At 50.1% G+C, this 23,506-nt stretch overlaps 5 protein-coding genes across 5 annotated transcripts; 3 read left to right on the forward strand and 2 right to left on the reverse strand.

Moving 5' to 3' along the window:
• Nucleotides 1-1,598: 1,598 nt before the first annotated feature.
• EPUS_07278 (uncharacterized protein) lies at nucleotides 1,599-3,307 on the forward strand (the record flags this gene model as incomplete). The annotated part of the gene is made up of 2 exons (XM_007806684.1): nucleotides 1,599-2,646; nucleotides 2,700-3,307. 2 exons carry the CDS (start codon nucleotides 1,599-1,601, stop codon nucleotides 3,305-3,307), a joined length of 1,656 nt encoding a protein of 551 aa, XP_007804875.1.
• Nucleotides 3,308-5,045: 1,738 nt separating this feature from the next.
• Nucleotides 5,046-6,451, reverse strand: EPUS_07279 (uncharacterized protein; the record flags this gene model as incomplete). Its single annotated transcript, XM_007806685.1, has 2 exons — nucleotides 5,046-6,245; nucleotides 6,311-6,451. The coding sequence occupies 2 exons, from the start codon at nucleotides 6,449-6,451 to the stop codon at nucleotides 5,046-5,048; spliced, it is 1,341 nt and encodes a 446-aa protein (XP_007804876.1).
• A 1,229-nt stretch (nucleotides 6,452-7,680) lies between these two features.
• On the forward strand, nucleotides 7,681-10,655 carry EPUS_07280 (uncharacterized protein; the record flags this gene model as incomplete). Its single annotated transcript, XM_007806686.1, has 3 exons — nucleotides 7,681-8,484; nucleotides 8,538-9,858; nucleotides 9,910-10,655. The coding sequence occupies 3 exons, from the start codon at nucleotides 7,681-7,683 to the stop codon at nucleotides 10,653-10,655; spliced, it is 2,871 nt and encodes a 956-aa protein (XP_007804877.1).
• Nucleotides 10,656-11,634: 979 nt separating this feature from the next.
• On the forward strand, nucleotides 11,635-18,249 carry EPUS_07281 (uncharacterized protein; the record flags this gene model as incomplete). The annotated part of the gene is made up of 3 exons (XM_007806687.1): nucleotides 11,635-11,696; nucleotides 12,002-17,963; nucleotides 18,019-18,249. 3 exons carry the CDS (start codon nucleotides 11,635-11,637, stop codon nucleotides 18,247-18,249), a joined length of 6,255 nt encoding a protein of 2,084 aa, XP_007804878.1.
• A 1,479-nt stretch (nucleotides 18,250-19,728) lies between these two features.
• EPUS_07282 (uncharacterized protein) lies at nucleotides 19,729-22,059 on the reverse strand (the record flags this gene model as incomplete). The annotated part of the gene is made up of 2 exons (XM_007806688.1): nucleotides 19,729-20,329; nucleotides 20,489-22,059. 2 exons carry the CDS (start codon nucleotides 22,057-22,059, stop codon nucleotides 19,729-19,731), a joined length of 2,172 nt encoding a protein of 723 aa, XP_007804879.1.
• Nucleotides 22,060-23,506: the final 1,447 nt, after the last annotated feature.

The raw sequence follows: 23,506 nt of genomic DNA on the forward strand, positions 1-23,506 counted from the left end.
TCACCCTTAAATATATCCTGGCTATCGTTGTCTACCTTTTCTTAGTGGATGATGCATGCCACACCCACCAGCACCCTCAAAGAGATAATCTCCGCACCCGGGCATTGCATGGACGTATGAATCATTCTTGTGACACCTTTATGTCCCGAGCAGTCCATAGATTATTGAGAAATTTCACCAACCTTTCCCAGTTGCATTGAGAAAGCAGCCAAGGAGCAATTAACTACTAGTGCTTGAGCAGCTCAGGCGACTCACCAATCATCAATAAGTAGACTGGGCCTCGGTTACACAACGCTACTTTACTGCTGCCGCAACAGCTGTGACCCTCAGGGGCTAGCCAGCTGGTGTGTGGACAACTTTGAGAGAGACTACTATAGTGTGGTATCTGACGAAAGTAATGTGGGTGGGGCGCCGAGACAAATTCATCTGTACCGTTAAAAAATCTGTTACTCCAACGTGATATGACCACTGAATAACCACTAAAACAATGTGCAAGTGGTGAGGAACCTACCTATCATTAGTACTGATCATTGGACACTTATAGATCAATAAGTCATAAAACTTATGGAAAAAAAGTCATGTGCAGACATGTCAAAAAGGCAGCATTGCTAGCGAAAACGAAAGTTTCTACTACGGGTACAGGCCTAATTTTTGTACCCCCCCCTGGTCAAAATATCTTACAAACATGTTTTTTACACAACCCACCTGCCAGCATCCCTGTCAGCATTGCGTCACTATTTTGCACGAATTTTGCTCATCCTGCAAATGCTACTCATCTCACTCTGTACGCATTCTACTAATTCTGCATAGATACTAATGAGCTTGATGATAAGATGAGCTATAAGCACTGCTTCATGGTATATTATGTCTTCTAAATATCTTACAAAAGCTGCTTCAGTAGATACAGACAAGATGTCAAGCAGTTAGAGGTGTTAATAGAATGTAAAAACTTGATTTTAGAGACTAATCTTATTTAGGCCATAATGCGGACGACTATACCTAATTGTATGTAGTATGTTTTGTACGGATACTAACCTTTTCAGCAGGGGGGGGTACAAAAATTAGGCCTGTACCCGTAGTAGTGCCCCACCAAAATTACTTTGGCCAGATATAATAGCACTATGGAACACCTCGGCTAGGCGAATCGGCATGCTAAAGAGATCGTGCCAGAAAGAAGTCGACTGGAAATGAATGAGATAGAGAGGGGTAGCCAGGGCATGTTGTGGGTGCGGCGCGCCGATCATCCTGGCTAGCTCCAGCAATAAACTGCAGCTCAGTTGTCTCGGATGCCATATGTATCATGTGGGTTCTTCTTGCGCCAATCTTTTTGCTATCTCAAATCTCTCTACGTGCTTTTATCATCAGTCTGCTTCTGCAGTACGCTCGTTGATTTATTCTGCTCGAAAGCATGCATTGAAGTCCTTCTGTCATCCTTTCATCACTCGTTCAACTTGCCATACTTTACCTTTCACTTCCTGTACGCGTCCACATCTCTCGTTTGTGACGCGCCTATTGTATACACCTATACGCGACCGATTCTCTTTGCCGCGGCATTAGCTTTTGACCCCCAACATCTTGAGGGCTTCTGAAACGACAAAATGGGCAGATTTACTGTGATCCTGGCGGCAGCTGCCTCCTTGGGTGGTCTTGCATCTGCCGGACCCGGAGCGGCAGAGTGGGCCAGTCGATCCATCTACCAGGTCATGATTGATCGCTTTGCCAGAAGCGACGGCTCATCAGAGGAATGTACCGACATAGACGGTTACTGCGGAGGTACATGGACTGGCTTGATCAACAAGCTTGATTATATCCAAGGAATGGGTTTCACCGCTGTCCAGATCTCTCCAGTCGTGGAGAATATCAGGGAAGATACCGGCTATGGGGAGGCATACCATGGTTACTGGTCAAACAACATGTACGGCATAAACGAGAACTTTGGGACTGCTGGCGATCTAAGCCACCTTTCGCAAGCGCTGCACGACCGAGACATGTACTTGATGGTCGACGTGGTTATCAACAATATGGCTCAAGCAATCGATGGATCAATGCCCGACCAGACAATTGACTACTCCCAGCTTCAGCCCTTCAATGATGAGAGGTACTATCACGAATACTGCAATATCACGGATTATGATAACGACGAAATCGCTCAACAATGCTGGCTGGGTGTCACTAATGTGGCGCTTCCTGACCTGGACACAGAATCCCAGGAAGTCACAGACATGATCGGTACCTGGATCACGGGTCTTGTCGCGAATTATTCAATTGACGGCCTTCGCATCGACGCAGCTAAGCACGTCAATAATGAATATCTTCCACCATTCGTTGAAGCAGCAGGTGTCTTCACCTTTGGCGAGATCTTCAGTGGTGTCGTCGACAACGTCTGCAAATATCAAAGGGATAACTTGATTTCCGGCTTACCAAATTTCCCCGTTTATTTTCCTCTGATTCAAGCCTTCACCGCTGGCGATATGGAAGGACTTTCAGAAATGATTTCCGATGTCAACGATGGCTGCACAGACACCTCAGTGCTGGGCACTTTCGCCGAAAACCACGACCTGCCTCGTTTCGCCTCGCTCGTGCCAGACCTAGCTCTAGCTAAGAATGCTATCGCATTCACCATCCTCGCTGATGGTATCCCAACCAGTATGTTCCCAATCGCTAATTCTGTTCCTCCATGCTGACATTTTCTCCTCCAGTGTACCAAGGCCAAGAACAACACATGCCCGGCAATTACTCTCCTTATAACCGTGCTCCCCTGTGGTCTGGGTCGGAGAGCGGGACTCCATACGACACGTCCGCCCCTCTTTATAATCTTACCGCCACACTCAACGCTCTGCGTAACCACGCAATCAGTATCGATTCACGCTACGTTTCCAACCACTCAATCGAGCTCTTCCTCGATCCATCTACCATGGCTACTCGTAAAGGTCCTGATGGTGTGCAGATTGTCGCCGTCTTTTCCAACCAAGGTGAAAGAGGCGGCGAATATGAGTTAAGTGTAGGTCCGAGCGCTTATGAGATAGGAACCGAAGTCATCGAGGTGTTCAGTTGTACCAGGTCGAATGCGAATGAAGCAGGAAATGTCACCGCCCTGATGGGAGCTGGAGAACCGAAAGCCTTCTTCCCAACAGCACAGATGGAAGGTTCAGGACTTTGTGGGTACGCGAGCAATGCTGAAGCAGCCACCAACACGAGCTCAGGAGCTGAGCCGTCGGCTACGAATGGCGCGGCTATTGCTGCGGATGTGAGGTGGGGCACCGCTTTGCTCGGTGTCATGGGTGCGCTCGCTTTTTGGTTGTTGTGAAGCAAGACAGTGCCTGTCCTTCAGCCATCATACGTGTGTCAGCATTATCAGTCATGTTTTGTGCGATATGTACCATTTTCGCTTGCCGAGGCCGCCGCGACAAGTAAGGTTTCACTTTGAAAGGGCTGCTTCAGGAGGAGGTGGTCTTTATCCGTAATACTCGGGTGTCTGCTTTTGTGTCTGTATTCGCTGGGAAAGTGAGATCAGCGAGCCACAGTACACCTAAAATATACATTAACTAATGCAGAACAATTTCCATAACATAGGAATGGGCACATTCAGATAAGTCTTTGGTTTTGCAATTCTTTCTCTGGCATAAGGAGTATATGGAACGGGGAAATGGGGAATGGCCGTTCTTACAATGCTTGATGGTCTTCTACCAGCTCCAACCAAAGATCATAGGCCGCTTACGTAGGAGAATACTATGCATTGCGAAAGTCTTGCGAAAATGTGGAGCTCGTGCAGAGTTGCTGGCGTGCACGCCTTCTACGTATTGAGATTAAATAAGCTCTATGTCAAAATGATGCTGAGCTTTTTCTGATTCTTTCGATATAGATTTTGAACATATGAGACTCTTTCAAGAAAAGTAAAACTTACTATGTTAAGATTTAACTCTATCGATTTATATCTATACCAACTACTATATTTCTATATCACATCAGACGAAGCTCGGTATGATTTTGACATAGAGTACCTCTAATGAATCTATTTATTGAGTCCCGACCAGCTGTTTCTATTTGAGAACGCCGCGCCAGCAAATCCAGATACTACGCTAAGGATTCGCAAGGCTTTCGCCATGCACAGTATGATTAACGGAAAAGTATTAACCCTAATGCTGTCGGAATATTCTCAACATTGATTGCGGCATCGAAACCTCCCACCGTCTCCCTAAACCCTGCTCAGTATTGGAACTGCGTTCCTACGCCTCGATGCGCTTCGCTAGCAGGAGGATGACCGGGGTGGTTGATTGGTCACATGCCTTGAGCTTGATGATCTTGCCGTGAGCACTTCCAACAATCCACTCCAAGATAAGAGGAAGTGGTGCCACGCTTTTGCTCAATGCATCGTTCAGCCACCCCAAACAGCTCACGATCAGCATGAGCTTGATCCCCATTCGAGGCCAAAGAAGCTTTTCAGATCTCAATCCGGAAAGCGTCCTAACAGGCCTAAGTGACCGTCTGAAGGGCATTGCACGTCAGAGCCCTCAAGCACTAGTGATGTTAGAGACAGTACGTCGAGCACGCGATGTAGAGATGTAGAGCGACAACTGCATCTCGATATCCACATTGGTTGCGTTTTCTAGAGGATATAGGAGCTATTACCGTCCTTCCTTCGGCGACGCAGAAGCCACTTGTTGAAACCTGTGTCTCCCACGGGTCGTTTCTTGCCTACTTTGAGCGAGTACGGACCTCCAACTTTCTTGTCCTGGCAATTGTTATCTTTGGTGGCAGAGTCCTATGTCCTAGAAAGTCATCCCAGAGGATTCTCTTACAATGGACGAGCCACTGCAAGACAAAATTTCCTCTCACAATGCCGGTGCTACAGGTAGAGCGGCTGATGAATTTGACCCGTCTCAGACTCTAGATTCTACTTTTAGGGATTTCTCCGACCTTTCAATGCTCACAACATTCTTTGATCCACTTCTGAACGAAGTTTAAACGTTTTAACTTCACCACCTTACCAGAATGAGAATTTTCGTACAGAAGTAAAGCCACTGTGCTACATCGCCACGATCTTCTTACCATCCGCGCCAACGAACCCAGATGTCAATGACACGATTTGGGGACTCTGAGCTCGAGTCAACTATGAAGTACCAATTAAAACCAGCACCAGCAATGCAAGCATGATTTGGCCAAATCCTGACATTCTGCCCCACCCAAAGAGGCAATGCGCGATCGAGGCCACCATTCTCGAATGACAGAATCCCATGCTCCTGGCTAATTCGACTGACCACAATTCTGCCATTTGTCACTTGATCTTCCTCGGGTCCGTCCGGTGTCAGAACACCCCAACCACTGTATGATTTGCATGGCTCTCTTCCCAAGACGAGGGTACCAGCCGCCATGAGAGCCTCCTGTGGCTTACGTTCCGAGTACAGACTGCGAACTTCAGCCAGGACCGTCAAAGCGATTGAATCATGAGGGTCGCCTTGAAACGGTCTTGCATTGGTGGCAATTTGTTGCATGTCTAGCAGTGGGTAGACACCACTATGGATTTCCACCTCGAAATGACATTGCTCGTTTTTGAGAAGTTCCTTCCATTTGCCTGCAATTTCGACATCTACGGATCCAGTTTCAATGTTTTGAACAGATACCGCAGTTGGTGAAGCTCCGACCGATATCACAGGTCTTCTGCCATACTTGCGGGATAAAGATAGGCTCCTACCTGCAACTCCACACAGTTCTATCTCTTCCATTAACCGAGTTATTGCTTCTTGTGGGGTGTTGTTTCCATAGCTATCGCTGGCATGACTATAGTATCCTTTGAAAACACAATTGCCCGCATCTTCGCCTACATCAATCTGCTCTAGCAGCGTGTTCAAAGTGTACGACCCAGGTGCACGACCTGCCCTGTGATAGCCAGTGTCGATCTTCACAAAAACTGCGGGTGCAAATCCGGCAAAGTGCTTGATAACTGTCAAAGCAGGAAGTTGGCCAATATCGTCGACCATGGCAGCAATGCTACCCTCTCCCATCGTCTTACCCACCGCACCGAATCGTTCCGCCTGTGACGGTCCTAATGGCACACCATAAAGCACATTGACAGCCGCTCCTCGGCTCTTGTACTCGAGCAAAAGCGGCACCAGCTGTTCTGCCTCCATCAGCGTAGAGACCACTAGTCTGACATCTTTGCAATCCGCTCCCACTTGGAGACGAGTCAGTTGAGTAGTCTTGTGCGTCTTCACATGAGCTCGAAAGCTAACACCCGCAGCTTTAATCTAGCATTGGTCAACAAAATGCCTCACCGGCGCCACGTACTACAATAACAGGAATAGCGACTGACAGCATCAAGGAGTAGATGGCAATTATGACGAGCTTTCGCCTGATCGATGATCGCTGCTGGGGTTGGGATCCCATCAAGTGATCGTCCTACATACAATGACCGCAAATGATCTTCAGAGGGAAGAGGATATAGATCTGCCATGGCTGTCTCGAGAAGGGACAGTAGTATACATGAGGCTTCCGAAAATAGATGGAGTGGTTACTTGATAGTGTGCTTGCTCCTTCAGCCTCGTGGCCCGTGGGGAACTTGTACAAGCTTGCAAGGTCTTCAACTTCAAGACGCATTGTCTATGTTCGGAACCGGCCGATAAATCTAGATGGCCTGGCAAGAGACGGGAGAATTTGGGCCTGAGTCAGGTTACTACGTAATTGAGTAGTCAGGCTACACTACGAGTGACGATTAGCTATTAGGATGATTGATTTCACTGGTTAGTTAAGCTGCACATCCCAGCCGTGCAGCCTATTACTGTGTTTCATGTGCTTCTGGAGAGATTTGCAATGGCATTCCGCAAGCTTTCCCTGCATATTGACATCTGAAGCTTGCCTGTGCTTTGTCTCAAGGACTGGACGCTTTCTCTTGTTAATCCCATATTGACGAGTAAACCTAAGCCATGTTGTGACTCAAGAGGACTGTCACCACTGAATCAATCAGCACTGATAGACCCAACGCTGGTGGCAAGGATGACTTAACTATTTAAGGTTGCCGTCCAGTTGAAAATCGGCTCGCTGCTATTCTAACATTGGGGCCAACAAGCTCGCGCCTCTGTCTTCGAAAAGGTCTGACTTTTCCGGCTTGAAGCCAATCGGCTCGTCCTGCTGTGCCCTGGTAGAGTTTCACCAAAGGACGCACCCAGTGCCCTCACGCCAATTGCATCGCCCACAGTAGACCTCGTCGATTTCCCCCGGTCCCTGAAACTCGAGCTTCGTTGGTACACTCATCCTGCAGCCATGCTGAATTGTCCCAGCGTGATGTAGGTAGAATCAAAAAATATCTCCCTTACCCTCTCGCGCCTAAAGGGACCTCCCTCTGAATGTACACCACCTCTTGCTACCCTCGAGACTCGAAGCATTGCAATTCCTGGTAGTTGTGGCTATTATCTAGTTAGTGAGGCTTAGCAAGAAAGTCCCGACAACCTTGTTCAGATCCCTCTAAATTAGTCTGCTCCAAGCCTCGTCAATCCTCGTGTGCTTGCAGGACTGTATTATCATGCATCGAGCAATTTACAAACTCCTGCGACGATTGTCCTAACACGGCGGAGTCTGCGAACCAAATCTCCACGACAAAACATTCTGCAATCTTGAATAACCAACACACAGCTTTACGCTCGGCTCGAAGCTGGGTCCCCCACAAGTTCATTGTCGGAGGTCACGATGTCACCACTAGAAAAGGATGGTGGCTCAGCGCAGCCGCCTCGGCACCCAGTGCCACAACTTCAAGGTCCATTCGAAGAATCCATGATGGAATCTTTGAATGATTTGGAGGAGGGTGAACAGAAAACAGACTCAATCGCAAGACGCAAGATGCTCCTTCAGGGCGAGAGGTACGAGCGGGTATGTGCAGGACGTTGGAAGCAGAGACCCGGGGAGAAGTTTCATCCTCTCTGGAAGCTTTCAGCACAGCTATCGTTCGGTCTCCATCTTCTCGCTCAAGGTCTGGCCAAGTCGGAGGAAGAGGTCATGAGGATCCTGCAGTCACACGTTGACGACATTGACGGCTTTCTAGAACGCACCACTGAGGACTTCGATCTTGCTCAAAGCGATGTAGAGGAAAGACTACGCTATCTACGACTACCTTTAGAGCATGTGGAAGTTTTTGATCACATGCTAGACGACAGGACTTTCAGAAGCTCCATTGTCGAAGGAAACGAGAAGATTGAGCACATTGTGGAAAGGACTTCCGAAGCCATGAAGGACGCTCTGAAGGACGTCCAGAAGGGTATCGACGCTACTGGGGCTCTAGGGAAATATCTGACAGAGCTGAAGAGCAACTGGCCTGATAGGACACCCGAGATGGACGCGGTCTATATTGCCATGCTTGGCAACGTGGAAGGGTGGACTCGTGCGTTTACGGACCTTCAACTGCAAGGAAAGATGCTCGCTGTGAGTCTCGTACAGTTAGCAAATATCGTCGGAGAGATGCAGAGGAGAGCAGGAATAGCAAGCAGAAAGGTTTTGGTAAGTGGAGAAGGGGGACCGGAGCTGAATGAGCGCTGATGTGACAACCACAGCTTCCTTACAGTGGTCCTGCGAACGGAGATGTTTCGGGCGGCAAGAGAGGTACTGTCACGCGGAAACAACAAGCAAAATCCCCTGGGCTGACGTCTTCCCGATCACCTCAGCCAAGTCCAAAAGTGCCACCAAACAAGCCTCTGCCTATGGCGCCTGATCTGATGGTACCCGCGCGACAGGCTTCCCGAGCCAAGCTTGCACATGAGAAGCTCAGGAGGCGCAGTCTGGACGTTCTACGGGAGCAGCAGGAGAAGACAAAAGCTGCTCAGTCGCAGTCCGAAAAAAAACCATCGGTGGCGGAGAAATTCCGGTCCGTTGCGAGGAGAGGATCCGCACAAACCGTCGTAAGTCACGCAAAGCCCTCAAAACCATCAAAGCCATCAAAGCCATCAGGCGCGGGGTTCCCAGCGACACCGAAGTCAACGGCTCCAGCTCTCAGCTCGCCCAAGTTCATGTGGTCTGAAAGTGCCATTCGGTCGTTAGCGCAACCAGGTCTCAAGGAGCGACTCCCTCGAGGAGTCCCCAGCGGTCAGCCCGGTACGGTCATAGAGCTTCCTGCTGAGGTGCCTGATGAGAGTGCTGTGACCAATGAGACGCCGAAGAAAGGCGGGCTCCTCATTCACCTCGGCTCGAAACATAAAAACAAAGAGCATAGTTCAGCGCCATCATCTTCAAAGTCGCTGAACATTTTTCGTAAATCACCGCAGTCTTTACAGGCACCGGAGTCAACAACTGAATCTGAACCAGCCGAAGCAGCGACCCTCTCGCCAGCGCCAGCAAATACCTCTCCAAGTGTCGAGGGGACGCGGCAAACCGAAAATCAGCTGTCGCCGCCATTGGTATCTCCACCACTACGTTCGAGTCCTGATCCAGGTTTACCTACGCCACCTGCTCTCATCCCCACAAAGGAGCCGAGTTCTTATACTGCCTTGCCAGACATCCTTGCGACAGCTCAAAGAGCGACAGCGGTTAGAGCTTCGCTCAGGATATCTGTGCCTTCGTCAGGGTCTCCAGAACCTGAGCGGACGCCAAGGGCCATTCCTTCCCAGCCTCCCGATACTACGCATACACCGACGACACTCACAGAGCTGGCATCTAATGCTTCGAACACCCAAGCGATATCAGAGAACGAATCAAAGGACACTTGCTACGACGCAAGTCTTAGTGAGCGTGGGTCGCAAGTACCCGTGCTCGATACTGCTAAGGCATCAGTCCAAGAATTGACGACGGAGCAGGACGGTGAAAAGACGCCCACCACAAATGTAAGACCACAGGTGGATATACCAGTTGCTACAGATATTGCAGCACAGGAGGCCAAAGGTGAACCGCTTGACACACCTCTGACAAGTGCTACCATGCGCTAGTATTCAGATTTCTACAAGCTACCACCTCAGCAGACGTCACCAACACCGCCTCCTATCACGCCAGAAGAGTCCCTAGCCAATCAGTCCATTGCTTCTAGTGTGGCCCCATCCGCAAGCCATAGCAAAACAGCAAGCATCCAGGAGGCGGCAAAAGAAATCGAGCCGAGCCAAACCAAGCCCGAGGAGCAGCCTCCTCCATCGCGCTCATCGCAGCGCAAACCAGCTTCGCCGCAGAAGAACTCGACGAACCCGAAAGACCTGCGACTCAAACCAAGGAACAAGGACCTCCAAAATCAGTCCGAACTCCTCGATATGATTGCGTGCACGCCTCCCCACAGTCCAATACACCGTCGGACTTCGTCTGATGGCTCAGCACTCAATGCGGTCGGCAGGACGTCTTCAACGTCCAGGATCCTTGCGCCGCCAGATGAGGCACCTCCCCCGCCGGCGCCCGGCGGGCGAAGTATGATCAACCCCGACTATGCTGCAGCAGGTGCATTTGAAGGGGAGCGCAAGCTCAAGCGAGGTAGTGGGACGAACTCGAGTGGGTGGAAGAAGATGTTTGCAGCCGCAGGAGGGAGCGCATCAACAGCCAATAGCCCAGGTAACAGTATGGGTACGTTGGGTGGGGCTGGAGCGAAAGTAGAGGATGAGAAGATCCAAATGAGTGCGAACTTGATGAGTGGTGAGGGAAATGATGTGCTCTGGTACAAGGGCATGGGCAGGGATGGTTTATGGGTATCTGGAGCTTGAAACAGGATGGCGGCCTACTTCTTTGGCATGATATCTGTCTTTAAGCATGGTCTTCGAGCATGGAGTCGGAGGCGCTTCTGTTTCCAGCGTCCTTCAGATCTGGCCAGTGAATATGCTGCATTATTACAGCTCCTTAACTAGGGGGGAGAGAAGACAATTTCTGTGCGACAATCGCACATGATCCTGGTGGCTTGGTCTTCAATGTCTGCCGATGGCGGGCTTTTTTGGAAAACACCTTGGCTTTCCTTGAGTATCGGCCTTATATCTTGACTTACATGACCCTATCATGGTAGCTGGCCGTGGCCTGCATATTGGGGTAGAATGTTCTAGGAGACTACCAATTATAACCACCTCGACTTCCCGCAGCCTGGCTCCCCATCAGTAAGTTCCAAAAGTGCGATTTTGGGTGTAAAAGTGGAAAAGTATCCAAACTTTTGCCGCGGTACTGTATGTACTTCCCCGCCTCCAAGTTGTGGGCACTACAGGTGCGGGATGGGATTTAGCTCCGCCCCTTAGGACGAGTGCAGTTGGCCGTGGAGACTCCTCCGAAGGCAACTGGCCAGAACCTCGCCTCGATATTGGATCATCGCCAGGCGTCACTTACGTGATTCAGCCTTTCTCACACTGCCATCCATCGCCATCTCATCTTCTCTCCATATGTATGACTCTTCTCGAGGCGATCTTTCGAGCTTCCTTCAGCCCTAACAACCTTCTACTGCGGCTTGCTCTGGTGATGGGAACTTGCGTTGCTGCGCCTCGGCCACCTCGACCTCGACCTCCTCCTTGAATCGAAGCCAAGCGGGCTCAATTCGCCCGTCTAGATCTACATCCAACAGCGTGTAAGTATCAACATACGATTGCCTACCAAACCCAACAAGGGGCAAATTCACAGCCCTGCGACACGCTTCCGGGTTGGAGTATGACGAAGAGAGAGCCATCTGCGAAGAATGGGTTTGGAAGCTCAGGTACTCATGAAAACATGCGCGGAGGCTTCGGAGGCTCGTTTCGAGGCGGTCCGTTGAAGATAGGGAGGAATGACAGGTGAGAACTTTCTCGACTCCCAATACTGTTGTGACGTCCTCGAGACCGTCGCATCATGTTTCGTGTCCCAAGAGACGCATCGTGTGCATCATAGCCAGCAGATCGTCGCTTACCCGCGGCCCAAGTCAAATGTTCCAATTGCCGAACTTTCACATCGTCAATGTGCTCCAGTAAGGTGTGCACATTGTTCTTGCCAGGGAAAGCTGTGTTGTTCCCGGTTGAAAGATACTGGATGTTTGCCTTTGAGATCCCGCTTTGAGACCTGTCTCGGATCTGAGCGAAACCCCATGCTAATGCAAGTGTAGAATCGATGAGGAGCCTCAGTTCTCCACATCGATGTTCTTACCCTCCTCTTCTCCCGAAGTATCGCCTACAGACCAGAAGCAATCCAGCAGATCTGCACAGTATCGAGGAGGCGTCATGGGAGCTGGCGACTCGTTATCACCAACATCAATTCCTCCGCAAAACAAGGGTTCGATAGCTCCCTGGGAAGATCCTTCATCACTAGACTCTATAGCTCCTTGGGACACCGACCCTGCCCCCTCGAGAGCCAAACAGGCTCTTAGGAACAACTCTTTTTATCACGACACCCCGGGTCAGGCCTCACCTCCCTGCGACGCCGACAGAACTCCTCGGGCGAACACTGCTGACTTCTCGGACAATAAGCTGTGCGATCAAGATGTCAGAAGACCTTCTGTAGCAAGTGCAAACACAGTCAGCAGTCAAGGTTCTGGATCGAAGATCAGTTCGGGTGGGAAGTTTCCAAAAAGTCTCAAAGGCATCTTCGGTGAAGACCCTAGTGGTTCGAGGGAGGCATCAGCCACAAACGTGGCTACACAGAACAACTCCAAAGCTAGAAAGGGAAGTGACAGCATAGATATACCATCAAGACCACACACCCCTGTTCCCCCAGCCGATGTGACTCCGTGGGCATATCAGTATTTTGAAGATGTCAGCAATTATGGCGACGCCCCAGTGAGGTCTAATCCCATTGGGCAGGAGCCTGGAGAGGCGAATAACAATGCTCCTGCCTCGAAAGATCACCACCCTCGCGGTCTCTTGCATCGGCACACAAGGAGCAAGGAGGAGCCTCCACGGAGTCACCCCATGCCTCCCACCTCCCACCCTGTGCGCCCTTCTACCAGTCGAGAATTATCCACCACCAATCCGCCTTTCGGGAGGAGTAGCACATTCACATCGACACCGGCAAGCTCTTCGACCACTTTACATAGTGTGAGAAATTCCAGCCCAAGCCGCGCAATGACTGACCGGGATTTCTCGGAACGCAAAGCTCCAACTGCGAAGCCGGAGAAGAAAGGTCTGCGAAGCCTGTTCACTCGGCACAAACACCACGAAAAAGACCTTGCCAAAACATCTACCGACTCGGAAAGATCGCTACAAGAACCAGTAGGCAAGAATAAACCTTTGCATGCCGAGCCACCATCCGACAAGCGAGGCCGTGAAACGAGTATGGCTTCGACTGACAGTAGCGCCACGATCAAACCAACAGAGACCATGGAAGGTTTGGATAAGCGGTTTACCAACACATCCAAAACGTCGCATAGATTCCCTCGCATACATCCGAAGCGAGGAATGAGCTATGAAGGACATTCGGGGGAAAGGGCTCGCCAGGGTTCGCAAGCACAACAACAGCCGGTCGGCATATTTAGTCTAGATACTGACCTAGACGACATGTCGGGCATCATCAGTCAGCCAAAGCCAACATCTCCGGGGCCAGCAGCTGCCGAGATGTTTGCTGGCCCTACGCCTAGAGATGGTCACGGGTCAATGCAGGATCCCGCCGCTCCAGCTTGGGATGCGCCTGACAGCTGGGCTGTCAAGAAGCATGACGAAGACATTCTCGGTGCGTTGCCAGAAGTCGATGAAAATGGCCTACCCGCAATCGAAGAAAACGATGGCAAGTCCTACTGTATGCGGGTCTTCAGGACTGATTCGACGTTTGCTACTATCTCAACCTCGATCAATGCCACTGTGGCGGACATTCTTAGTATGCTGGCCAAGAAGTCTGTTCTACAAGATACTATAGAAAACTATCACCTTGTCCTACGGAAGCATGATCTGTCGCGACAGCTGCAGAACGGGGAAAGGCCAGTGGCCATGCAGAAGAAGATGCTCGAACAGGCTGGTTACGAAAGTAGCGATCGCATAGAAGAAGTTGGCCGCGAGGACAACAGCTATCTCTGCCGTTTTACGTTTACTCATCGTAAATTGACTGGATACGGCAGTGCACTAGACAAAGATCCTGGGTTCAGCAAGATGCAGAAATTCAGCCATGTAGACTTGCAAGGTCTTTCCCTCGTTACCATACCAATCACCTTGTACAAGAAGGCGAGCGAGATCATCTCCATCAATCTATCCCGCAACCTGGCGCTAGATGTTCCGCGGGACTTTATTCAAGCCTGTATCAACCTTCGCGAGATCAAATTTAGTGGTAATGAGGCATGGAGGCTACCGGCCAGTCTCAGTTGGGCCAGCCGCTTGACAGTGCTGGACATCTCGAACAATCGGCTCGAGCAGCTGAAAAGCGCGGAACTTGACAGGCTATCAAGTTTGGTAAGCATCAAGATGGCCAACAACAAATTGTCTGAGCTACCGGCATACTTTGCGAACTTCCGCCATCTAAGAAGCTTGCTTATGTCTTCCAACAACTTCACCGGATTTCCGGGACTCATATGCGGGATGAAGTCTCTGGTTGATCTAGACATCAGCTTCAATAAGATATCAGCCTTGACTAACATTGGTCAAATCACGACCCTTGAGCGGTTGTGGGTGACCAACAATGATCTGAAGGGGCCTCTCAATGAAACTTTCAAGAACATGATCAACTTAAAAGAGATCGATGCTCGTTTCAACGGCATCACGAACATTGATAATGCCACACTTTTGCCTAACCTTGAGACGCTTCTTGTTGGTCATAATGGCATTTCGACTTTCGCTGGTTCGTTCCCAAAATTGCGGAGTCTTGTGATGGACCACTGTCCTGTTACTTCGTTCGACATTGATAGTCCTATGCCAACACTCATTTCGATCAACCTCGCATCCGCGAAGCTTCCGTCGTTCAAAGATAGTATGTTTGAGAACATGCCCAACCTACAAAAACTTAACCTCGACAAAAACCATTTCATAAATATGCCATTGCAGATCGGCCGCCTGTCGAAGCTAGAGCACTTCAGTATCGCAAAGAATCCTTTGAACACAATTCCCCCATCGATTGGAAATCTCACTGAGCTCAGGTTTCTAAACCTCCGAGAATGCAACCTGAAGAGCCTACCTTCAGAGATATGGTATTGTCTCAAGCTGGAGACGTTGAATGTCTCGTCCAACGTGCTCGAGAGCTTCCCCAAAATGGGCACTGCTCCACCTCAAGCAAATGCACATATCACACCAGTCACAACGCCTGGCCTGTCATCGTCACCTAGCTACGAAGAGCTTGGGAAGCTCGAAGATTTTGGCCATCGTAGGCCTAGTCAAGCTTCAGGCATGCTCAGTATTGGGAGTTCACCTGCTAGCTCTCAGCGAAAAGGCTCCACTGTCTCGGGATACGTGCAGGCTGGGAGGAAAGCATCCGTCGTCTCCAAGACGGCTACAGACGGGACAATGACTCCTGTCACTCGGAAAGATTCGAACATCTCGCAAAGCAAGTTCTCAAACACATTTGCTGGGTCCTTGAAGTATCTTCATCTGGCAGACAATCGATTAGAGGACGACATTTTCCGAGAACTCTACATGCTTCCAGAACTTCGCTTGTTAAACTTGTCCTACAACGAGCTTACGGACCTTCCGCAAGGCGTTCTTCGACGGTTTGCAAATTTAACAGAGCTATATCTTTCTGGAAATGAGCTCACGACCCTGCCGTCCGACGATCTAGAAGAAGGCAGCAATCTCAAAATCCTACATCTCAACGCCAATAAATTTCAGGTCCTGCCTGCCGAACTCTGTAAAGTCCACAAACTTACCATACTTGATCTCGGCAGTAATTTTCTGAAGTATAATGTCTCTAATTGGCCCTATGACTGGAATTGGAATTACAACCGCAATCTGAAGTATCTCAACTTTTCAGGAAACAAGCGTTTAGAGATCAAACCAGCCAGTTCTCATCAGAGCACCACCGCTCAGAACGGAGTTGACCTGACAAGCTTCTCTTCATTGCATTATCTTCGTGTGCTCGGTCTGATGGATGTGACACTGACAATTCCCACCACACCAGAGCCGACCGAAGACCGTCGAGTCAGGTTGTCTGCCTCGCTTGCTGGTCAGATCAGTTATGGTGTGGCAGATACCATTGGCCGCCACGAGCATCTTTCCATCCTTGATATGGTGATACCGCGCTTCCGAGGCCGAGAAGAAGAAACGCTTGTCGGCCTGTTCGATGGTCAACCATTGTCGAGCGGAGGCTCGAAAATAGCAAAATACCTGCATGAATCGTTCCGAGAGATGTTCATAGAAGAGCTGTTAAGATTGTCTGATGATTACACTGGCACTCTGGGTGCTCTCAGGAGGACATTCCTATCTCTGAACAGGAACATGGCTTCTGCTGCCATCCAAACAATTGATGCTCGCGAAAACCGTGCTTTACGTGGCGCACGATCATCTAGTGTTTCACAGGTGTTGAGTCAGGACGACCTCAATTCCGGAGGCGTGGCTACGGTGCTCTATCTTCATCAAACAGAGTTGTTCGTTGCCAATGTTGGAGACGCGCAAGCGATGCTCATTCAGAACAACGCCCAATACAAGTTCCTGACTACCAAGCACGACCCTGCCTATCCTCGTGAAAGAGAACGCATCCGGAATGCCGGTGGTTATGTGTCACGGCAAGGCAAGCTCAATGACGTCCTTGAGGTTTCCCGAGCCTTTGGGTATTTCCAACTTATGCCGTCAGTGATTGCGGCTCCTCATACGTTACAGGTCACATTGAGTGATAGCGATGAAATGATCGTTCTTGCATCAAAGGAGTTCTGGGAGTTCGTGACGCCTGATCTGGCAGTCGATGTTGCTCGAGCTGAGAAAGCAGACGTAATGCTTGCGGCACAGAAGTTGAGAGATCTGGCAATGGCATATGGTGCCAATAACAAGATCATGGTGATGGCCATGGGCATTAGCGACCTACGGAAGCGCAACAACAGCCGTCTTCGGGGCACCAGTCTGTCCATGCAACCTTCTTACGGCCAGGAGGATCAACTTTTCCCTTCCAGAATCCGCAGAAGGAATCGTGAAGGTGTTGGCGATTCCCGCCTGGCAAGGCTGGAAGAGGTGGAACCTCCTACCGGCGAAGTGGCCATTGTATTCACCGACATCAAGAATTCCACTGCGCTCTGGGAGATTCTGCCCTCTGCGATGAGATCGGCTATTCAGATGCACAATGAGCTCATGAGACGACAACTACGCCTGATTGGTGGTTACGAAGTTAAAACTGAAGGAGATGCTTTCATGGTGTCTTTCCCGACCTGTACATCGGCGTTACTGTGGTGTTTTTCTTGTCAAAGCCACCTATTGGATTTGGCCTGGCCAACCGAGATTATTGACACGGTCCACTGCCAGGAGAAGTACGATGCGGACGGGAATATGATCTACCGCGGTCTATCGGTTCGGATGGGTATACATTGGGGCAAGCCCGTGTGTGAGCAGGATCCAATCACACGACGTATGGACTATTTTGGCCCCATGGTCAATCGAGCTGCTCGTATATCTGCTGTTGCGGACGGCGGCCAAATATCTGTCTCCAGCGATTTCATTGGAGAGATCCAGCGAACCCTTGAAGCATATGCCGATGAAAGATCGAGTTCTACCGGTTCGGACGACACGATCAACGAGGATGCAATGGGTAACGAGATTCGTCGAGAGCTTCGACAACTCAGCAGCCAAGGATTCGAAGTCAAGGATCTGGGTGAGAAGAAATTGAAGGGTCTCGAGAATCCTGAATACGTCTTCTTGATGTATCCGCACTCGCTGGCTGGTCGATTGGCTGTGCCGCCTGGTTCGGATAAATCTACCGAAGCTGGGCAGGGTAACGAGCCAGGTACTTTGGGCAAGAATTCAGAGCTCAACATTAACCCAGACTCTGTATGGCAGTTATGGGATCTGGCATTAAGGTTGGAAATGCTGTGCTCAGCCCTCGAGAGTCCGGAAAAAGCACAAGGTTTGAACAAGCCAGAGTTGAGTCTCCTAAATCGCATGAAGAACCAAGGTGGTGAGATCAGCGACGCATTCATGATGAATCTCCTGGATCATCAGGTCACGCGAATCGAGGTGAGCATCGATTTCTTACCATGATACCATATTTATGCTGACCACAACCCACTAGACATGCACAACTACCCTCCAGATCCGACACATGACCAAGCCCCTAAAGGGAGGCGACACGCTCTACGACCACGCGCGACCCATCGCCCAAGTCATGATAGACATCAGCAAGGCGCTGAAGGAGTTTGCTGACTTTAAAAAGGAGAATCCGGATTACATTTCCATGAAGGAAGATCTCAGAACCCTGAGGGAACACATGAAAACTTTGGAGGAGAGTGGAGTGCTTGGGTAGCTTTAACGCCGAAGAGCCTTGCACAGATGGCGTGAATACCTACTTACCTACTCACATACATACACGGGGAATGGACGATGGGGGCATACAGGCGCCATTTCTTATCCCTTGGGAACATGGATTGGGTGGGAGAGAGGGAGAGAGAGAGGCCGATCGTGTTGGGTTTTTGGTTCGCCTCTGTTTCTTCTTGTCTCTTTTCTTTTGACATTGCTTTGCGTGCGTTCTAGCGAGTCTGCATAGGCCTGGCGTTTTTTTCTCTCTATTTTCTTTGTGGTGGTGGGATTCCTTCCCAGTGCTAAAACAAGTGGTCGATCACGACACATGTTACATATTTAGCTTTGGTGGGCTTTGGAGGTGGAATGTTCATCACGGCGACCAAAATACGGGACACCTTTTTTCCTTCTTCTTTTCTTTGTTACGATATTGGTTCGCTTTCCCAGTCGGTCAGGTTTCCTGCTGGGGATGAGATCGGGGACGGGGAGATTCTTTCTTCATGATGGGGGGAAATATGGGAGAAGTCGAATGCGATGATGGGGCCCGATAGATGCGATGGACATATTCAATCTCAAAGCTAAACTTACCTGCCTACCTACCTACCTACCTACTTACATGATGGGCCACTAAGAAAAATGGAGAGTTCTCTCGAGCTTGAAAAAGAAAAGGATAAAAACCCTCCAGTTAGAGGCGTTGCGTTGCATTGCGTTGCGGAAGCAAGGGAATGAAAATCGTCCAATCAGTTTTTCCCCCTTCCCTTACTTATCAGATCGAGGTTTCAAAAGTTGAGATGCCAAAGGATGCTGCTCTGAAGATGTAAAAACGGAAATCAGATCCCACGCAGGCTGTCTTCACGGTAGTTATTCGGAGTACTCTGGACCGGGGATCGGTTTTACCCACCTTTTCGCTGACGACCCAGTAAATATGTAATCTACCGACTACCGACTACCGACTAACCTACCGGCCTGCCCACCTACCCCCTAACACGCCTCTAAAACCACCCCCTTTCCTGTGAAGGCACGACTCCCTTGACGATAGACGATAGACAGGGTAAAGTAACAGACAGATCAACGAAAATGTTGGCGTCGTGTCTTGTTGAATCATGAATGAATGAATCAATGAATGTCCTTCCCATTCCCCTCTCAGAATGAGTGGGGCATCAGCAATGCATGTTCCAAGTGTAAGTTAACTGAGTAAAATACGGTTGAGCAGCGATGCCAGCAATCACAGGAGCGGGACTAGATAGTTGACAGATCAAACTAATGTGTTATTCCATACTTCGGTAGGTAGGTTAGGACGCGGACGAAAAACTCGGCCAGCATCAAAGAAGCGCTCTCTACTCCACAATTGATCACCAAGACACAGCTGTGTCGGTGAAGCCGACCGACGCCTAAAGGTAGAGAAGTCCCCAAGCTGTGCCCTTTTCAACCCCGCCCCCATCATCGCTCCCGTGCATCCCATGCCGGGAAAAAAAGAAACCATGCCTCAATAAATCGGCCTCCCTTCGTCCCATTTCCTACTACTGCCCTGTACTAGCTCTCCGCCTTCGGCATGATTCTGCTGCTGTTCCTCCTCTCCCGCCTCCCTGATCAAGCCTCCACTCCTTCTCCCCCCCTCTAACCCCCTAACCTGGAAATCCACCGGCCCAATCCACTCCCAAACCCGACTCCATTCGCCGGTCCTCTCGCCCTCGCGGTTCCCAGCCCTCACATTCGAATTCTGCTCCACCACCCGCTTGACGCCGGCCCAGATCCGTTCTCTCTCCTCCTTGCTAAACGTGCTCCTCAACACATCATCCCTCAACTGGCCGACGCTGATGAAGCCCTCGCTGACTCTGCCGTCAGCAACCAGCGCGGCCTGCGTTGCGAGGCGGTCCAGGGTCGTGTTGACGAGGGTGGGGATTTGTGCGGTGGCGGAGCGGTAGGTGGTGACTTTGTGGCGGGCGTAGATGCTACTGAGGATGACGACGGCTAGAACTGAAAGAGGGAGTCGATTTCGGGATAGAGTGCGGAGGACGGAGAGCCGGATGGCGCAGCCGAGGGGGAAGCGGGCGAGGGAGCTGCTGGAGAGGAGGATAGAGCCAGATCTGTTGAGTGGGGGAGGGGGAGGCTGAGGTCAGTAGGGATCAGTGAATTGGTTTTTTTTTTGGTTATTGTCATGGTAAATTACATAGGAGGGTGAGCTTCGCAGAAGTGGAGACTTGCTGTGGAGAGTGGAGAAGAGAACCAAAAAAGGTCAAACTTACCCATCTCGAATGACCTCAACTTCTTCTCGTCCAGTAATCTCCCCGAGCGCCCCCTGCCAGAGATCGTTGAATTCAGCATCCGACATGCCCTTGCGCCTCATCTTGCCCACTTCCTCCCTCAGCGCCTCTTCTGAAATCTCCAACTTAGGCTTGCTGGCTCTCACGATTGTCTGGCCTTCCCCACTGTCCTCCGTACTCTGTAGATTCTTGATATCCTCTCCACATTCGAAAGCTGCCCTGCGCTCTCTCAGCTCTTCCACAGCTCTGTCAGCCACCATTTTTACCCTACGGACTTTCTCACCATCAGGTTCACAGGTGGGTGGCAGCGGAATCAAGCCTCCCAGGCTCAGCGGATGTGGCTTCAGCACAAAATCATGCTCACATTTGATCTCCATGCTGGGGTAGCAGAAGGCATGTTGAGGGCATGGCTCGCAGGCAGGCTGTAGAGTATCTTTGACCCAAGTAGGAATGTTGGTGTTGTAGTTCGAGAGCGACCAATCGGGTTGACCGACACCACAATAGCCGATATCGATCTTTTCTTTGCGGTACCATGCGCCTATTGATCCTAGCAGCGTGAGAAGGACACCCCAAGTGGCAGATTTGGTGGCTGTGCTGGCTGGCTGTCTTGCTCGACGAGTTAGAGTAGATTGACGGGCTGGAATGAGTTGACTACCCGAGTAGCCCTGGGCTGCTCGGTCGCGAACGAGCTCCAATTGCTCTTCCGGTGTGAATTCTTCGGTCGGTTCTATTTCTTCCTGACGCTCAGCTTTGATACGTGAGACTGGGAACTCGAACGTGCTGCGAGATGGAGCGGTAATGCCATCTTCCTGTTCTGCAGGACGCTCATTCGGAGATGTGGTTTTCCGTCGTGCGCTGCTCGATTTCCTCCGGTCCTCTTTGACGTTACCCAGGCTTTTACGAGACCGGCTTGACGATGCTGATATTCTTCGATTGTCAGCAGATGGGGAACTGCCTGACTGGAAGGGATTGTCATATGTAAATGGACTTTCACCATTGGCCCTGCGCTCCGATTTGACCGGTAGATCAGGCTCATCGATATGGACATGAGGGGCTAACACGATTGTAGGAGCTTCGCTCTTCCTAGTTTTCCTCGCAGATGGCCTGATCTTCTCCGTATCTGTGTCCGTATCCGAGACTCTTGGATGTTTAACGGTGTTCTTTCTTCCACCTGGTGTCGGAGCCCTTCTTGCGGTGGTAGGTGGAGGAGACGACTCTTCTTCTTTGGCGGCAGCCGCTGCCGGCGTCTTTGCTGGCACAGGTGGTGGTGGCATTTCGTCCTCATCTTCTCCGTCAACCGTGCTCGATTCCTGACTGCTCGGCATGTCGGTAATGCCTTTACTTGTGCGCTTGGTGTGTGCTCTAGCATTGAGGATCTTGCGCGAATGGGGTAGAACATGGTCTTCAACGAGCTGGATCAGCTGAGGTTTCTTTGCGGAGGAGGGATAGGTGATGTCGTGCGATACAAGAATGGATCGCAGTTTCGGAACAGTCAAGGACGATAACGCAAACCCTGGCTGGAGGTAGGCCAATTCGTCATCTGAGGTGGCCATCGTGCTGAGCTGAGGGCTGACGGATTGCTATGACGCGGGAGCTGGATGGCAGAGTATGGTGGACAGAGGATGAACAATTTCTGGTCGCCGAACTACTCCAATTCTGGGAAACGCCTAGTCACCTGGCTTGAGCCAACAGGAATGGACACAAAGAAGACCAAATTCTTGTTCATGACGAGCTCTTACAGAGGCCACATGAAATAACATAAATAATGTAAATAATGCCGCTGGAGATGAAAACACGGCACGGTCACTAGCTACTCAATCAAGGCAGAAGCCACAAGAAGCCGCGAGCCGAGGCCGCTAGTAGTGGCTGATGCATACTTAAGTTTTAACTGAATTAAATTACTTACTACGTAGAACACCACGGGAAACATGTTATTTTACAAGGACTGTGAGTAGGTCAGATAGATGCTAGTTGTAACAGTCTACAGAGATTTTCTTCCTCTTTAATAATTCTACGTGGTGACTTAGCTCCCCACGTTGCAAATACACATTGTCAGTCAAGTGGAGACATTTATTCTTTGCGGAAGAGGTCTGTTTTCAAGTAGAGATTTTGAGTTTGCCACACCCAAGAATATCTATTTGATATTGTGTCTGTATAAAATGCTCTGTACCGAACCCCAAAGCTAAATGTGAGAGTGATCTTGTGTATAAGGTTTTGAATTGACCACTTTAATGTGAGGCTTCGACCTAGCTGGGCGAATATGTGAAAGTGTTGGACCAAAAGGACTGTAAACTGGCTCATGTCTGACAGAAGGTGCTACTGAACAGCGTCAAGCGAATCGACAGCATCACGTCACAAACTCAGTGTAGAATTGTCTTCTGAGTGAATCAGTTCCAGAGCCTCTCGCACAGTCCAACTGTCAGGGGGATGGGCAAGATCTTAAGACTAGGGACGGTATGCTGAATACGGTGTCATATCGGGCCGAAGCTTGGCGCCAAAATTTACGGGAGTTCTCAGATCCCCTTCCTCTCCCCCCCTACTTCATTCCCCTATTTCTCTACCAATACTCACTCAAATTTAGGGAATAATGAGTTCTGAACAGGGAAATAGACGGTGCGTCTGCCGAAAGTCTTATTCGATAGATCCTCCTTCTCCTGCGGCCCCACGAACGCTAAAAACGATGCTTGATACGCCGCGCCGCGCGCGCCTCCTCGCCGATGCACGCCACACAGCTGGCAAACTACCTCGTACAGAGCTATTTAAGATACATAATATATCTGAAACAACTAGCTATCGAATCATCAAAGAAGGAACTGTGCGCCGCAGTCAGAAAGTCCATAATCGAGGTCGAAAGCAAGTACTTGCTCAATATGAGTGTGAAGCAATTGAGGCAGTAGAAGATGCCAATTTTGGCTTTGCTTCTTCTAGTCATTTCAAGGTGGCAAAGACTATTGGTATAGCTAATGGCTCTGAACGTGCTATTCAAAGAAATATGAAGGA

The sequence above is a fragment of the Endocarpon pusillum genome (genome assembly GCF_000464535.1).
Source record: "Endocarpon pusillum Z07020 unplaced genomic scaffold scaffold5579, whole genome shotgun sequence".
NCBI classification, from domain to species: domain Eukaryota; kingdom Fungi; phylum Ascomycota; class Eurotiomycetes; order Verrucariales; family Verrucariaceae; genus Endocarpon; species Endocarpon pusillum.